Source organism: Carassius carassius, chromosome 5, assembly GCF_963082965.1.
Source record: "Carassius carassius chromosome 5, fCarCar2.1, whole genome shotgun sequence".
NCBI lineage: Eukaryota > Metazoa > Chordata > Actinopteri > Cypriniformes > Cyprinidae > Carassius > Carassius carassius.
Window position 1 is genome coordinate 15851972 of NC_081759.1, and position 19432 is coordinate 15871403.

General features: G+C 38.1%; 1 protein-coding gene across 1 annotated transcript in view; it reads right to left on the reverse strand.

The window, feature by feature from the left end:
• Window positions 1–19432, reverse strand: part of LOC132140861 (D(2)-like dopamine receptor) — a 122927-nt gene that overhangs the window by 48572 nt on the left and 54923 nt on the right. The window contains exon 2 of the mRNA XM_059549893.1: window positions 14814–15114. Coding sequence (XP_059405876.1) covers window positions 14814–15092 — 279 coding nt within the window. The 5' untranslated portion in view covers window positions 15093–15114. The remainder of the gene's footprint in view (window positions 1–14813; window positions 15115–19432) is intronic.

Consider the following 19432-nt stretch of genomic DNA (forward strand, 5'->3'; position numbering starts at 1 on the left):
GTACGAGGAGCTACGGACAAGCCGAATGGCAGGACTGCAAACTGGTATGCCTGGCCCTCGAAGGCGAATCTCAAAAACCGCCTGTGGTTTGACGCTATCTGTATTTGAAAATACGCGTCCTTCGATCTATTGACATGAACCAGTCCCCTCCGCGAATCTGCGCGAGGAGCTTCCTGGTCGTGAGCATTTTGAAACTGCGTTTCATCAATGCCTTGTTCAGCTGCCTTAGATCCAGTATGGGCCTGAGACCCCCGTCTCTCTTGGGCACCAGAAAGTATCTGCTGTACAGCCCCCCCTCGCTTAGAGCTTGAGACACAGGCTCTACAGCCCCTTTGCTCAACAGTTTCGATATTTCGGCCCGAAGTATGTGTGCTACTTCTGTTTTGACCGTAGTTTCGACGCGCGCTGAGAAGCGCGGTGGGCGTCGAGAAAACTGTAGCGAGTAGCCTCTCTTTATAATGCCTAGCACCCAATCCGAAACCCCTGGAAGCGCTGACCATGCATCTGCATGAATGGCTAAGGGCTGGATGTGACACGCGCTCTGTTGACTGGGCAACGGCGGCGCTCGAGTGTGCTGCGCATCTGAGGCGGGGAGCGCGCTGATCACAGCGGGCAGATCGCTCATCCTCGACCCCGTTCCGGCGCTTAACCGACTGGAGGGAGGCTGAGCGGGTCCCGTGGGACTCAATATATCTGCGAGTAACCGTGGGCTGCATGTGTGCACTTTTACCACTTCCAACTCGCCGTCTGCCTGTGCAGAATGTACGTGCACGGGCCTCGTTTTTACAGAAGCCCCGCGCCGTAAGTGACATAGTGTATGTGGGCACTGGGAAGTGGGCACGTTTACTATGCGGCTCGCTCGACCGATCTGTGTCGATCTTATGTGCGCCAGCCCTGTGTGCAGGGCTGTGCTTACATGCGGGGATGGGCACTGGGTAGTGGGCATCGTCACTGCATTTAAAGCACCATCGGCCGTGGCCGGACGAGCGTGCACGGGTTTCGTTTTTACAGAAACAGCGCGGCGCGGGGCGACGGCTCGAAGAGCGAGAACGGGGTCCCGAGCTGCGTTGCTGACGCTGTCGTGATGGCGCAGCAGGAGGCGGTGGGCGTGACTGAGAGCTCTGTGGGGCCGGTCTAGAGCGGCTAGCTGCAGAACTGGAGCGCTTCGGCAAGAAGTGCTTGAACGCCTGTGAAGCTTTCTGGTCCTCGGCGAATCTCTCCACAAACTCGTTTACGGAAGATCCAAAGAGGCCGGCAGGAGTTAGCGGAGCGTCAAGAAACGCAGCGCGCTCAGACTCCTTGATGTCAGAAAGCGTCAGCCACAAATGCCTCTCAGCCACCGTAGCGGAAGCCATAACCCGTCCCATGGCCTGTGCAGCGGACTTAGTAGCGCGGAGGGAGAGATCCGAAGCACTCCTCAGATCCGCGAGACAGATCGCTTCAGGTCCCATCTCATCCAGCTTGCGGAGAAGATCGCCCTGGAAAATCTGTAGCGTCGCCATGGTGTGTAACGCAGACGCAGCCTGCCCAGCAGCAGAGAATATCCGTGTGAGCAGCGATGACGTCATGCGGCAGGCTTTGGATGGCAACGCCGCCTTAGTCCGCCGTCCAGCAGAGGGCGGGCAAAGGTGCGCTGCTATAGCCTGTTCCACCGGCGGAAGTGACAGGTAGCCTCTGTTCTTAGCACCGTCCAGTGTGGAGAATGCTGGCGAAACAGATGAGCGGATTCTCGCCGAGAATGGAGCGTCCCAAGCCTTCGCCACTTCTTCGTGAAGCTCAGGAAGAAAAGGGGCGTGTTTTGAGCTTGAGGAAGAGCGCTCATCCGGAAGATAGCTACCATCCAGCCGGGAACGCGAAGGGGGCGCTGGTGCAGACCACTCGAGGCCGAGGCTCGCCGCGGCCAACGAGAGTACACGCATCAGCTCCTTATCGATATCCCCCCGTCTGCTGGGCCTCTGAGCAGCTGGCGCGAGATCCACGGAGCTCGTCCAACCCTCACTGCCCGAAGCAAGCAGAGAGCACGTGTCTTCTTCCTCCGACGCGGGCCTGAGATCCACTTCCTCCGATGACGCGTCGGCAAGCAGCGGACACTGAGCATCGGGAAGCGATGCAGGGGAGACCGGCGAAGCGGAGGGAACCGGCGAGCTCGGCCGAGCTGGAGGCGGTTCTGGTAGGCGCTGCGAGCGGCGCTTCTTACGGCGCTGCGGCGCAGCGGATGATGCAGGCTTCGAGAAGGATGCCAGGCGAGTCCTCAGAGTCACCATAGGCATCAGCTCGCAATGAGGACATCCGCCATCAGTGAGCGCGAGCGCTGCATGGTCTTCACCCAGACAGGAGACGCAGATGACATGACGATCTCCTTCGCTGAGCGGGGTTCTGCACGAGCCGCACGAAGGCATCTTTAAAAAGACGCAGCTCTTTTGTGAATGTGCGTCGCAGGGCGAACACACACACAGAGTATCACAGAACAAGGATTATAAAGGATATGGGCGCCGGATAGCGCAGCAGGAACGGCAGTGGAAGGCGGCGGTGCCAGCGGCTTCAGGATGGCTCGTCCTGCTGATATGCTCTTCCAGACGGCGCTTGCTTCCTCGTGATCCAGCGATGCGTGAGCTTCGCTGAAGAGATGAAAAATCAGGTGAGTCAGCCTTTTCGAGCTCCTTTTATAGGTTGGGCCACACCCGTTTCGGCGGGAAGTGGCAAGAAGGGCGCGAAGCGCCCTTATTGGTCTGATGTTGCATCAGCCTGCGCTCGATAGGCTGTGCAGTTGCCGCAGAACAAGCCAGTGAGCGAGCGAGCCGTCTCGCCTATGGCTGTGTACTGCTGCAAATGCGCTTTACAAAAATACAAAATTAAGGATAATTTTTTGCTTCAGTATTTCGTGAAAAGAGACTTTTCCCGTAGCGTCTTAGCTAAGACGCAGTACGAGAGAGCTCTCGTAAGAGAACTAAAATGTTTTCAACTTTAGCATGATAATTATTATATTATATAAATTATAGAATGTTTTATATATAAATGTGAAATAACTTAAATGTTTTTCTTTTTCAACTTTAGCATGATAATTAATTATATCATATAAATTATAGAATGTTTTATATACAAACGTAGAACACACCGATCCCATTTATACACTGCTCAGGAATGTAATGGGAGGGGGGAGAAGCCATAATAACTGGGATAAAGTTCAAACAAGTTAGCTGGCACAAACTTCAAACAAGCTAACTGACACAAAGTTCAAACAGCTTCTGTCAAAACCACATGATCGATGCATCGGGAGGGTTTCCTAAAACCATGATTTAGAACTAACTAGGTCAATAGGGTAAAACTTTCTGTCAAAACCACTTGATCGATGCGTGGGGAGTGTTTCCTTTACCGTTTAAACTAGCCGTCAAAAACTATAATTTAGTACTAACTAGGTCAATAGGGTAAAACTTTCTGTCAAAACCACTTGATCGATGCGTGGGGAGTGTTTCCTTTACCGTTTAAACTAGCCGTCAAAAACCATGATTTAGAACTAACTAGGTCAATAGGGTAAAACTTTCTGTCAAAACCACATGATCGATGCGTGGGAAACGGTCATAGGTTAGCCCCTGAACTCATTCCGGAAGTTCAACCCATCCATCATAAGGTCACCGGAAGTTCAACCTGTCAAAAGGTCAAAGGTCAAAGTCATAAATCATCATGACATAAGCAGTAGAATATATACTACTTATATATATATATATATATATATATATATATATATATATATATATATATATATATATATATATATATATATATTTATATAAAACACCCTCTGTCTTGTTAATCCTAACATTGGGATGTATGACTGGATGGTTTTGGCGGTTAAATGACAACACCAGACGCCGGACACAGTCACGTTTCGATGCACGACTTGAGACGATATATTTCTTTCCTGTTATATTGTTAAATGGGGATACTTTTAACTACATATGTCTGGTTTATTTACTAGATAACACGACATAAGCGCGGGAGAAGGAAAGTATGTGTGTGTGTGTGTGGGTGTGGGTGTGGGTGTATTGAGACTTGAAAAAAGCAAGGTAGACTACGCTTGTTTGTTTGTGTATTTATGTACCTGTTTGAGTGTATATTTGTATTTGTTTGGTTACATGTTCATGTTTTCTGTATGTTTAAATTTGTATCTGTGTGTGTGTGTGTGTGTGCGTGTGTGTGTGTGTGTGTGTGTGTGTGTTTATGATTGTATGGTTGTGTTTGTGTACTTGTTTGCATTCTCAGTACGTCTATGTTGAGGTTGAAAGATCTAGGGGTTAATAAAATTATAAATGTAACTAAAATAAACTAAATTAATTCGAATTAAACTACATTTTTCTATGGTCTGACTTGTTAAAAGATTTCACATCCTTTTGACCAGTAGATGAACTTTCAGCTAAACTTACTATCCAGGTCTAACCCATAAAGTTGAAATTGTCACCCTTTGATCACGGAAAACACCAGAACCCCCGGAAAACTAATTAGATTACAGTTGAGTTGCAAACCCCCCACCCCTCCCCTCCAAAAACCTTTAGATGTTTTAAAGTCTGACATGGTCGTAAAAGTTAACACAAAGACGCCAGACGCGTTTCTACGCACTACTAGAGATGAAATATTTAGCCTTTCCTGTAATGTTGTAAAAGTTTCTTTGGCAAGAAAAGCCCATCTTGACATATCACATTCATTCCTGTTTAATATTTGTGTTTGCCTAAACGCATGTTTTAATTGATATAGCAATGATATAGCAATGATAGAAGTTAATATTGACAACATAAAAGACGTATTCAAGGGTTTAGACTACTAAAGTATGTGTGAGTGACTTATTAAAATTAAATAAAACAACACTTTTTCCAACAAGGAATTTTGTTGAGATTAAAAAATTAAATCGTATATGTAAACCTAATTTTATAGTTAAAACATCGGTCTAATATTAAAACCAGGTAGAATGTTTTCATCGAATGAGAACTGATGTGTTGTTATTAAAAACATTTCTTTGTTTAATTCTTTTAACATACATTTAAACCTTTAAGACCAACGTTATTAGGGTGGTTGGGGAAGTGTTAGTGTGTGTTTTTTATTTTTTATTCGATGCTTTAAACATTAAAAACATAAAGACGTCCATTACTGGTAGATTTACAAATACGGTCTGAGATTACACTCAATTTTTGTTCACACTCTGTACATCATAAAACAAAATAAATGTAAAATATATAAAACAACACTTAAGAAAAAATAAAAATATAATGATAAAGAAAATGTAGTGGGGAGTAACAGATTTTCACATTAAGAAACCAAAGTCCTCTAATGAAGAATACAAAAGTCTTGGTTTGGGACTTTTCATGCCTTTTAACGCCCCCCAAATACATCACAAATTCCACTTTAAACGCCACTAAACGTGGGGGAATTTTGAAAAACATACATTTATGAATCTAGAATTTCGTGCCAGAAGTTAATAAGTTAATAAGAAGTTAGTAAGTGTGAGTGGCTTATTAAAATAAAATAAAACATCAAGGTCTTTTGTTTAGATTAAAAATAAAGAGCATGGAATACCAGAAAGAACATCTAATCATCCGTCCGTTTATACTACAGAAATGATTGTCATATTTTTGGCTCTTCAGTTGGGTTGAACACATTAAAGTAGTCATATGTTCAGACTCATTTTCAGTACTATCAAGTTTAAAGAGTGGTGAAGCTTCTACTAGACAAAGCATTTTGTCAGGCATTTTACAGAGTTTGTTCAGAATACAAGCAATAACAAAGATTTATTTTGTATGGATACCCACACATTTAGTTAATGAAAGTAGTGGACCAGATAAAAGTGGACCATTAAAATGTCAGACATCGTATTTAATACTCCAATGAGTAAATTAGAAATAAAAGGTCTAATTAAAAATAAATAAAAATAAAAAGATACGTGTCAAATTAAATGGGTTGGTTAGAATAAATGCCAGCATATATATAATATTCAAAGACCAGTTGGAAATGAATGGAGAATTTTTGGGAATAGAAGAGAAGATCTCGCCATAGAATTGGACACATTGCACTTAATCAGTCATTATTTATAAGATGAAATACATGTGTCTGGACTTTGTGTTAAATGCGATATTGTGAAACAGTTGAACCTATTTTAATAAAATGTAAAAGATATGACAACGAAAGATTACAACTTACAGAAGCATTTAATATAGCAATAAATCAGATCTCATTTTAGATTTTGTTAAATAAAGATGTGGCTATAGAAATGTTTCACAGAATAAGCATGGGGGAAGGAAAGTATGTGTGTGTGTGTGTGTGTGTGTGTGTGTGTTTTATATATATATAAAACACCCTTTGAAATTAGTTAGTTTCACAAGCCAGTTACAAGCATTTCAAAACCTGTTAGATGTTTTTACAACCGCTTGATGTCTAACTGATATGTAGACGCCTGTAATCACACAGACACCGACACATTCGGGTTTCGGTGCTTGAGATGACCGAGATGACGTCTGGTTTATTTACTAGATAACGCGACACAAGCTTGACAGAAGGAAAGTGTGTGTGTGTGTGTGTGTTAATTGACATAGCTTGAGAAATTAAGCTTGACAAAAATAAAAAAATATATCGACGGAGATAGTCTAAATTTAGACTAGTCATAGATTAAAGTAATTAACTTAACACATTAAAAACAAATAACGCTTTTTCAACTATGTTTTTTTTTAAGACTAGCCTAAAAGTAAATAAAAATCGTATAGGTCTACATCATTTAAAAAGTAAAAATTGACCATATGTTTAAACGGATATAAAGTTTTCACTAATTAAGGACTGATGTCTATTTATTAAAAACTACTTAGTTTAATTATTGTAACGTTTAATTCTATTTAATGCTGCTATCACGCCTCCTGCCCGGCCCTCTCTAGCGCTGGAGGCGTGGTTTTTTTTCCGGAGCATTCCCGAGCCTCATTCTAACTGTTCATCGGTGCCGGGAGGTTGTTTTACGGACGCTTCACAACTCTGCCGGAGGATCTTTTTTTTTTTTCTTTCGTCTAACAGTCTCGCTTTTTAAAATTGTAGTTAGTGGTAAAGTACTGCATAGATTTGACAAGTATCTTGTCTGATGTAGGCTATTTTCTTTTAGATCCGCGTAAATGCCTAAGTTACCTATTTTTTTCTTTTGTTTTAACATTTCACCCGATGTGACAAACGCCTACTTTCTTGGTTTATAACATTGCTTTACGTTCGCTTCTTTTTGTTTTGTTTGAGTCGAGCTAACGTTACCGGAGACGTCATAACACTTTGCTGTGAGATCTTTTTTTTCTTTTGTTTAACTCTTGTCAGTAAAATTTTAGTTAGTGGTAAAGTACAGAATAGTTTTGACAAGTATCTTGTGCTGGTGTTTTAAAGACGGGGTCTGGTGTATTTTATTTTAGATCCACGTAATGTCTACCATCTTTTTTCTTTTGTTTTAAATTTTCTCTAACCTCGTGACAAAACGCCTACTTTTCTGGGTTGTATTGCTGCTTTACATTCGTTTCTTTTTTTCAGTTTGAGGTAAGGTACAAATGCTAAAACTCTATTACCTAGTTTTCTTTATTTTCTAACTGGTAACAAAACACCATTTTTAAATTGTAATGCTACAAGCTCTCACATCTTTTTCACGTATTGCTTAACGAAAACATATCTGATAGTTTTGACTCGTAACTTTAACAACGTTGTTACACTTTTCCAACTACGAAAAGGATCATTACATTGTTTCCATTGCTGCTATGTGTTTATAACCTTTTTCTTGAAATACACTGTTTATTTAAAACCTTAATAAAATCTTCCCTTACACCATTTTCATGATTTCGCCCCTTTTCAAAGTTTAAAAAAAGCACATAGCTTCCCACAACTTCTCCCTCCTCCGAAATTCCTCCTTGGTTCATAAGTTCATATTAAGGTCACTGGAGGGTGTACAGGGAGGGGAGGGGGGTGTAAAAACAGGTGTCCAGAACAGATGGCTTTTATGACCCTCATCAATCAAATTTTTGGAGACAAGGTGCCCTGGATCCTCTCTGTTGGGTTTTGGTTGAATGTGAGCCAAAATCATCAAAATTAAAAGAACCAAAGACTTACACTATTTCAGTCTGTGTGCATTGAATTTATTTAATACACAAATTTCACAATTTGAGTTGAATTACTGAAATAAATGAACTTTTCCACAACATTCTAATTTATTGAGATGCATCTGTAATTTCAGAAATTTACAAAGACCACATTTCTATCTTTCTATCTTAGTTTAACCTGATGAACTAAAACTAACATTTAAATAAAATCTTATAGAAGCTATAAAGACCTATTAAGTAAATGAACAGAAGAAGAAGAATTTTTATTTATATTACATAGGTCACGGTCACTTTAACATAGTGCTATATGAAACATTTACACACCAACATACACAGTACAGAATAATGAAAACATCAAAATTATGAAAAATAATTCAAATTAAAATGGAAACGAAAAATAAGAAAATAAAATCAATAATGTCAATATAAATTATAACATTATCTCTATAATACTCATTAAATCAAATGCAAATACAGGAGTGGAAGATTATGACATGCAGTTGCAATCCTTCTGGGAAGGGAGGGACTTCATACTGTTTGGCCAGCAAGAGCTAGCATTTAGCCTATTTAGACTTACAAACATGTACATAAGTCATTCTTTTGTATGTATGCTTCATACTTTAAACCATGGAAGAGACTTTAATTTTGTGTCATAGAAGAAAGCTGACATCATATATACATATGCATGGTAGACTAACAATAATATTTTAACTGATGATGGCCCAGCTTCCCTTTTTTTTATATTGAACAATGTTGCTGATTTGTTAATGGTTAAGTTCCCAGCATGCACTGAGGCATGCATAAATTATAGACAATATTAGTTTATATATATGAATGCTTCAAGAAACCTACTTGCAAAGCTATCGAATTGTTTAAAGTTTCAGCACTTGTGTAAAAATGCTGTAAAATGAGGATCCTTTCAAAAATAGTGTATAATGTAAAATAAGCATTTAGTGTGACCATCCTTTGCATTTGAAGCAGCTTTTGCTCTAGGTACACTTGCACATAGTTTTTTCAGGTAGCTTTGCAGGCAGGTTTCTTGAAGCGTCTTGAAGAAATATCATTATTAGAAGTATTATTATAATATATAGTTTTATTAACTAAATCTGTAAAATTTTAGTTGACTAAATCTAATGTATATTTAGTCGACTAAAAGTACACTAAAAAAAACCATACAGATGACTACAACTAAATGTCATTTTAGTCAAAGGGATATGATAATTTAAACTTGATTTGACTTGCTGTCAAAATTAACAATGGATTTCTGTGTCTTTTTACAGAAAACCTTAGAAGTGATATACTGTATTTATGTTACAAGATGTCAAGCAAGATCTTGTGTTTTAGTTTAGGGACCAATTCTCACTATTAACTATTTACTTAATAACATGTATTAGGATGCATACATATTGGCTGTTTATTAGTACTTAAAAAGCACATATTAATGCTTTATTCTGCATTAACATATTCTACATCCCTTAATCCTACCCCATAATTAAATTTAACAACTACCTTACTATTAATAAGCTGCGAATTAGGAGTATACTACGGGAAAATCCATAGTTTTTTTTTTTTTTTTATATTTTATTTAAAGTTTTAAAGTTGCATTAACAAACACAGAAACATAAATAAACAACCAACAGTAGACAACAAGGAAAAAAAAAGAAAAAGAAAAAAAAAAAACATCTGGATTGCCTCAGTCAGCAAATATATATACATAATAATTATTGAGAGTAGGCATAAGTGACAATATTCACAGTTGTGTTGTAAATAAGTAATATCACCATTAGAGAAGTAAATAAAACTGGTACGAATTAAAAAAATAAATAAATAAATAAAATAAAGGATATGATTACAGAGTATGTTATTTTTGAACTTCCAAAAGACTCAAGAGAGGTCCCCAAGTGGCTTCAAATCTTTTTAGTGCGCCAAGCTCACCAAAACATAGCTGTTCCATTTGAATGATATGAAGCATCTCATTTAACCATCTCTGAAAACAAGGAGCTTGTGAGGTTTTCCAATTGAGGAGTATAATCTTTTTGGCTGCGATTAAGCCTACCATTAGCGCGTGCTGATGAGTATGAGGGATAGTATCCATAACATCAGAATAGCCCAAAATGGCCAGATTGTGGTCGGGCTGAATGTTAATTCCATATGCGCTTGAAAACAATTCAAAAACGTTAGACCAAAAATCATAAAGAATAGGGCAAAACCAAAATAAATGTGCCAATGTCCCATCTGCCATCTTGCACCTATCACATTTAGAAGAAATTGAGGGAAATATTTTGTTCAATCTAGTTTTGGAGTAATGAATACGATGCATAACTTTAAACTGGATTAGTTTATATCTTGAATTTACAGAACAACTCTTTATTCTCGACAGACCTTCTTCCCAGATCTTATCAGACACGTCGTTGCTTAATTCAGTAGACCAGGCTATTTTAAGGTGCTTTGTGCTTATAGGTGTTGTAAAAGCATGAACAAAACGACATACCAAATGTCTAGTTTCAGGATTAGAGGAGAAAAGCGTGTGAATAACATTGCTTTCAGGTTTATTTATAAATTGTGGAATATTTTTCTTTACATAATTTCTAATTTGCAGGTACAAATGTATTTTTAAGCTGCAAAAAGGATGCAAATTGATCTGCTATATAGAGATCTCCTATACAGCATAAACCTTTTTTTCTCCATCCTGAAAAAGCTCCATCAATCCGAGAAGGCTCAATCGAAGGATTGCATGATATTGGTGTATTGACTGAGACTTTTGGTAGTTTATAGATTTTTTTGATCTGATTCAAAATCTTGAGGGAATTTCTTAATACAAAATTATTGCTAGCTAATTTATGTATAGATTTACACTCTGTAAAAAGTAAAGCTGGGAGAGAAGACTCTGGCACTGACATCGCCTCTGCATGTACCCAAAAAGGAGAAGTCTCAGGTAGCATATCATCCAGAATACCCCTTTGCCAGAAAGTGAGAGCCCTGGCATTTGCTGCCCAATAATAATGCTTAAAGTTGTGAAGGCCCAGGCCTCCACAATCAGAAGGTTTTTGCAAGTGGGCTTTTGCTATGCGAGGTGTTTTACCATTCCATACAAATGAAAGAATTATTGAATCAAGTTGCTTAAAAAAAGTTGCCGGCAAAAAAACTGGGAGATTTTGAAAAAGATATAGAAATTTAGGAAGAGTAATCATCTTTATCACATTCACACGGCCAATTAGCGATAAAGGGAGCAGTTTCCAGCTTTCAATGCTTCGTTGTAATCATGTCTAAAAAAATTAAATTAAACAGCTGCTTAGGGTTCTTTGAAATTTTCAGTCTGAGATATGTAAAGTGATCATCCACTATTTTAAATGGTATGCTGTTCAAAAAAGTATCACTTAATTTATTTGCTAGGGGCAAAAATTCACTTTTACTCCAATTTATGGTGTATCCTGAAAGTTTACTAAAAGTGTCAATGTAATCTAAGATTTTCGGGACAGAAACCACAGGATCTGTGATATACAGTAAGAGATCATCTGCATATAAGCTTATCATAATTTCAGCATTGCCCAAAGAGATTCCATGGATATGTGGATGAGTTCTAATTCCTACCGCTAATGGCTCGAGCGCAATGTTAAAAAGTAGAGGTGAAAGAGGATCACCTTGTCGTACACCCCGGTTCAGTTCAAAAGAGCTGGATCTAATACCATTGGTCAATACAGATGAGGACGGATGGAAGTAAACAATTTTGATCCAGTTGATAAATTTGTCGCCAAATCCGAACTGTTTCAAAGTCTCAAACATATATGGCCACTCAATCTGATCAAAGGCTTTTTGGGCATCTAGTGAAATAACGGCTGCAGAATTGTCGGCTAACTGATGATCAGAATATAAAATATTAAGTAGTAGGCGGACATTACAGAATGAAAACCTTCCTGGAATAAACCCAGTTTGGTCAGGATGAATAATTGTTGAGATATGTCGTGCTAATCTGGAAGCCAATATTTTAGTCAAAACTTTTTGATCAAAATTTAAAAGAGCAATGGGTCTATAGTTAGCTGGATCTGTTTCAGCTTTTCCTTTTTTCAGAATTACACAAATATTTGCTTCATACAAAGAATCAGGCAGCCTTTTCCTTTGCATTGAATCTTGTAGCATTCTCAGCATATAAGGGGCCAGCTTCTTACTAACAGCTTTAAAAGATTCACAGCCAAACCCATCCGGGCCTGCTGCTTTCCCAGATGGAAAAGCATGAATTGCCTCTAACAAATCTTCAATTGAAAGTTCAGATTCTAGATCAGACCTATTGGATTTACTAAGTTTTGGAAGATTAAGTTTAGAAAAAAAGCTATCATAATTAAGGTCAGCATCTTTAATTTTAGAAGTATATAGTTCAGAATAAAACTCCCTGAAACATTAATTTATCTTATTAGGATTAGTTATCGGGATGCCTGTTTTTGATTTAACCATGTGAATTGCCTTCTTGGCTTGTTCAACCCTCAATTGCCTAGCAAGCAACTTTCCAGGTTTATCCCCTAACTCAAAATTCTTCTGCTTGAGTTTGAGGAGGAGGTTACCTATTTGGCCATTTAAGATAGAATTATATTCATATTTTAGTTTTAATATTTTATTATAATCAGACTTTGAGAGTGACACTCTATAAGCTTGTTCGAGTACCGGCAAAGTTTCCTCTATTTTCCGAAGCCTACTATTTAAAGCCCGTTTTTTAGACGACTCAAATGATATAATATGGCCTCGCATTACGACCTTAAAGGTATCCCACAAAATTGAATCTGAAACCTCGCCATTGTCGTTAGTCGCAAAAAACTCATCCATTTTTTCATTTAAATGTAAAATAAAAGTTGAATCTTTGATTAGCATTGGGTTGAAATGCCACGAGTAGTTTCCTTTTGGCAAAACACTTTTAATTTGGAGTGTAACTGGGCTATGATCAGATATTAATATATTGTGATATTTAGTATTATTAATATTGGAAATCAATTCAGATGTTACCAAAAAGTAATCAATTCTAGTGTATGATTTGTGAACATGGGAGTAAAAGGAATAATCCCTATCGTTCGGATGTTGAAGCCTCCAAATGTCAACCATGTTTCTAGATTTGATTAAATTGTTAAGTGTTTGTATGGAGGTGGTTGTAGGTGGTGGTATAAGGATCTAAATAACAGTTGAAATCTCCACCTATTATGACATTTGAAGAATTTGCATCAGGGATTACACTAAAGATTTTGTGGAAAAAGTCAGAGTCATCAAAATTGGGGCCATATATATTAAGCAAAGTTATTGGGAAAGCATTAATATGCCCATATACCATTATATATCTACCCTGGGGATCAGCAACCATGGATGAAAGTCGAAAAGGAACATTCTTACGAAAAAGAATAGCTACACCTCTTGCTTTGGCATTGAATGGAGCCTGGTAGACTTGTGATATCGAGTTGGTCCTGAGTCTGCATTGATGAGTTATACTGAGGTGGCTTTCCTGGAGAAATATTATATCAGCCTTAAGTGATTTCAAATGTGCAAACACTCTGACCGGCGGTCTTTGAAAGTGAGTCTCTCCCAGTAGTTTTGGAATTAGCGCCGCGACAAACTCGGTCGGTCTCCCTTTCTCCTCTCCCTCCGGGATACCAATTATTTTTATGTTGTTGCACCGAGATCACCCTTCTAAGTCGTTGACCTTCGCTTTAAGAGCTTTATTGGTCTTTTGCAAATCAGTCAAAGTCGCTTCGAGAGAGCACAGGCGGTCCTCGTGGTCTCGTGTTTGACCCTCAACAGTCTCCACTCTCTCCGCGAAATCCCGTACCGATGTCTGTAGAGACCTAAAGTCTTCCTCAAACTTGTCAAATCTTTCATTTATTGTCGCAAGAATCCTGTTTGATATCTTTTCCCACATCGACGGTGTATCGTCGTCGACAGAGGCTTGGCTAGCGGCGGGATTAGCTTCGTCACAACTAGCCGACGGCTGAGGGCCGGAACTTTTTGAGGCTTTTGCCGATTTTAAAGGCATTTTGCGCATCCAGGTGTTTACTAATTGAGAGATACAAACTAAATAAAGTTTACAACACACGTATATGAAATAAAAATGAAGACGGCATTTAGTTTCACTCGTTGAAGAAACTTGGTGTGGAGGAGCTCGATAAAACACGTCTACTCCATGTGCACCTTAGCAGCGCCCCCCGGGAAAATCCATAGTTAATAGTGCGAATTGATCTCCAAACTGAAGTGTGACCCTTTTATTTATTTATTTATTTAAATACTACTACTACTACTACTACTAATAATAATAATAATAATTATTATACTAAAGTTAATAATTTTATCTGTATGTGATGCTTGGGTCAAAGGTTAAAATATCTTGTATCAAAATTCCAAAATAGCACTTGCAGGGTTCTATTTGTGGTCTTATACAGATTGTAACAGCTAAGATCAATTTGCTATCTGGGAGTTGGAAATCACACAGCCGACACTGAAGCTGTGTGGGGCCGAGTGCATTATAAACCCAAAAGCTGTAAGGTGCCAGCTTACAGAAGCCCCTGGGACATGTCCCGAAGGTGTTGTTAGCTGGTTATCCAATTAAATTAATTCAATAGCATATATTTAAACAATAGCGAGGCACTTTGAATCATGCCTCATATCCTTAAAGTGTTTAAAAGTAAAGGTTGTCATTTTTAGACATACAGAAATGTGGCTCCATATGACACAATTAATGTTTCTTACCTCAAGGTACACCACCCAGGGCATAACTAATGTGGCCACGAGAAGATCTGCCACCGCCAGGCTGACAATGAGGTAATTAGTGGTGGTCTGCAGCGCTTTCTCTCGAGAGACTGCCATACACACCAACACATTGCCGAAGACAATGACAAAGATGAGGAGAGTCAGGAGCAGGGCATAGTAGTTATACTGATGCTTGGCCTCACAGCTTGTGCTGTTGAGGGACCCGGTCCCATTGTCATAATAAGTGTCATTGTAGGGATACTCTGTGAGGAATTCCATGTGCCAGGAAAGAAGCCTGAAACTGAGAGACATAATTCACTGTCAGTGAAGCTGCAAACATGGAACGAAACCAAGCAATATGCCAACAAGAAAATGTTATTGATCAGATGTTGCTCTATCATATCTCAGCAGAGTTTTCAGTTATGTTTCATTCATAGCAGACGTGTGTAATTTATAGCCCATGTTCATCACCAAATAGAACGAAAATTAGGATTGTTTTCAAACAGCTTTCCCAAACACAGAGTTTATATCTTACAATTTTGACTTTTTCCCCATGAGAATTCTGAACCTACAGTACATCTCATATTAGTTTGCATCTTGCAATTCTTTTTTTTTTTTTTTAGTTTCTGCCATAATAAATAGGGTTACACTTTATTTTGATAATCCACTACTAATTAGTCCATTTTACTAACTATAAATACCTTTGCAACTATATGCCAACTATTTCTCATTAATTTGATACTACATGTCTATTAACTCAGAGTAGACTGTTACGTTAGGTTTAGGGTTAGTAGAATAAGCTATATACTTGCAAATACGTGTTATACAGCCAAGTATGGTGACCCATACTCTGAGTTCGTGCTCTGCATTTAACCCATCCAAAGTACACACACACGGAGCAGTGGGCAGCCATTTATGCTTTGATCAAAGGCACCTCAGTCATGGTATTGAGGTTGGAGAGAGCACTGTACAGTACATCCACTCCCCCCACCTACAATCCCTGCTGGCCTAAGACTTGAACTCGCGACCTTTAGATTGCAAGTTCAACTCTCTAACCATTAGGCCACAACTTACCAAATACAAATGTATATTAGACTTGAGACACAAATATACTCTAATGACTGCGGGTTGACATCTAGTTGCAAAGTTACACTGTTAGTAGAATGTGGACAATCAAAATAAAGTGAACCAAAAATAGCAATTGCACATTTATATCTCACAATTTAGAATGTATTTCTAACAATTATGAGTTTTTAAAGTTGCAGTTACCTTTCTTAACTTAAGAAAGGATTGAGTTTAAACACTGTACACATCTCAGACTTTTATTAGCATCATAGCACTTCAAGTTTGTGATATTTTCAAAAACCCTGAAAAAAAGAGGCATTATATTTCTCAGGACAAAAATGAGAAACAAAAGTCTTCATTTGCATTTATTCTCACAGTGTCTAAGAAAAATAATTGAGATATTAAAAAGATTTCATTTATGTTTTTTCTTCTTTTTTTTCTTTCTACTGCAATCTCTGTTTAAACTGTGGAATTGGAACAGTAATAATCTTAACAGAATTAATGGATTAAACAGTCATTTAGTAAAAGGTCATTTGTGACTGTATGAGGACAGATTAAAATTGATACAGTTACAAAAGAGGCGATGGGGAATCATTAACATTCTTGCACACTATGGGTGACACTGAGCATTGTAAAAGAACTATAAGCACAATCACGGCATTCACCTGATCCTCACACAATCACACCCATCTTCATTTGCTATGTACAATATTTGAAAGACACACATTACAGAAAATATCTTCTATCCTTTCTCCAATTTCTCCTCTAAGCTCCAGAACATTGTATAGCTGCTGAAACATGATTGATCTTTTTCTGTGTTAATAGTGGCATAATAGCTATCTTGTATCGATTTGGAATTTACACAGCAAGATCTATTAAAACAATCGACATCTCAAACCAACAGGGAATAGCAGTGATACTGAGAATACAAGCTACTAAAGTTTAAGGAAATTATCATATATTATAAAAATATACAATATTTATTCAAATTCAATTCCTCCATGAAATAATATATACTTTAAAAAAATATATATTCATTTGAAAATAAAAATTGAGTCAATGTCTCAATTAATAAAGACCTGTTTCTCAATTAGAATCTTTTGAATGAACGATTCAATGACAAATACTTTTTTAAATGGATTAGATACTTTAGATACTTTTGTTTGATCACTAGTGTAGAGAGAATAAGTTTTTATACCCAAACTATAAACTTTTAAATCAGTACTTCTGTTATCTAAATGTCTGTAACACAGAAATGATGTGCGGTTGTAAAACTGTAAAGGATATCGTCACGTTCTCGCGAGATCTGACTGACACATTGGATCTCGCGAGATCTCACATCCCTAATATATATATATATTTACACACTCACCTAAAGGATTATTAGGAACACCATACTAATTCTGTGTTTGACCCCCCTTTCGCCTTCAGAACTGCCTTAATTCTACGTGGCATTGATTCAACAAGGTGCTGAAAGCATTCTTTAGAAATAGCATCTTGCAGTTGATGGAGATTTGTGGGATGCACATCCAGGGCACGAAGCTCCCGTTCCACCACATCCCAAAGATGCTCTATTGGGTTGAGATCTGGTGACTCTGGGGGCCATTTTAGTACAATGAACTCATTGTCATGTTCAAGAAACCAATTTTAAATGATTCGAGCTTTGTGATGGTGCATTATCCTGCTGGAAACAAGGCATGGTGGATCCATGTTCTAATTCTGTTTACGCCAAATTCTGACTCTACCATCTGAATGTTTGAACAGAAATCGAGACTCATCAGACCAGGCAACATTTTTCCAGTCTTCAACTGTCCAATTTTGGTGAGCTCGTGCAAATTGTAGCCTCTTTTTCCTATTTGTAGTGGAGATGAGTGGTAACTGGTGGGGTCTTCTGCTGTTGTAGCCCATCCGCCTCAAGGTTGTGCGTGTTGTGGCTTCACAAATGCTTTGCTGCATACCTCGGTTGTAGCGAGTGGTTATTTCAGTCAAAGTTGCTCTTCTATCAGCTTGAATCAGTCGGCCCATCCTCCTCTCACCTCTAGCATCAACAAGGCATTTTCGCCCAAAGGACTGCCGCATATTGGATGTTTTTCATTTTTCACACCATCCTTTGTAAACCCTAGAAATGGTTATGCGTGAAAATCCCAGTAACTGAGCAGATTGTGAAATACTCAGACCGGCCCGTCTGGCATCAACAACCATGCAACGCTCAAAATTGCTTAAATCACCTTTCTTTCCCATTCTGACATTCAGTTTGGAGTTCAGGAGATTGTCTTGACCAGGACCACACCCCTAAATGCATTGAAGCAACTGCCATGTGATTAGTTGTGATTAGATAATTGCATTAATGAAAAATTGAACAGGTGTTCCTAATAATCCTTTAGGTGAGTTCAAAAGTATCAAAAGGTAAGTATTGACATTTCCGTATTTATAAAGTCAGAAATCTAATTAAATAAATTATTATTTTGTATGTTGGTATGTTGGTTTCTAAATTCTTTGCTCAAATCGAAATATAAAATTACAGTATTGTCTTATTTAAAAATAAAATTTCTGTGTATATATATATATATATATATATATATATATATATATATATATATATATATATATATATATATATATTTGTATACAGTACAGACCAAAAGTTTGGACACACCTTCTCATTCAAAGAGTTTTCTTTATTTTCATGACTATGAAAATTGTAGATTCACACTGAAGGCATCAAAACTATGAATTAACACATGTGGAATTATATATGGAATTATATACATAACAAAAAAGTGTGAAACAACTGAAAATATGTCATATTCTAGGTTCTTCAAAGTAGCCACCTTTTGCTTTGATTACTGCTTTGCACACTCTTGGCATTCTCTTGATGAGCTTCAAGAGGTAGTCACCTGAAATGGTCTTCCAACAGTCTTGAAGGAGTTCCCCGAGAGATGCTTAGCACTTGTTGGCCCTTTTGCCTTCTGTCTGCGGTCCAGCTCACCCCTAAACCATCTCGATTGGGTTCAGGTCCGGTGACTGTGGAGGCCAGGTCATCTGGCGCAGCACCCCATCACTCTCCTTCTTGGTCAAATAGCCCTTGATGCCTTCAGTATGACTCTACAATTTTCAAAGTCATGAAAATAAAGAAAAGGTGTGTCCAAACTTTTGGTCTGTACTGTATATATATATATACAGTGTTGGGAAGGTTACTTTGGAAATGTAATAGGTTACAGATTACAAGTTACCTTGTTTAAAATGTAATAGTAGTGTAACTTTTTTAATTACTTTAATAAAGTAATGTAACTAATTACTTTTGAGTACATTTTGATTACTTTTATAAATTTCTAATGAATATTAATTTGCAACTGTTAATCATCTTCAACCATTTTACACCATGCAGGTTTAACCTTAAAGTAGAGCTCAATACTGTCAGACTTTCACCATCCTTCATCACTTAAATTAAGATGATCACATTTGAACACATTCACCACACAATCAGACTTTACTTAGAGATTGATCTGAAGTTCAATGCAGATTTAAAATCAAAAGAAATAGTTTATAGATAC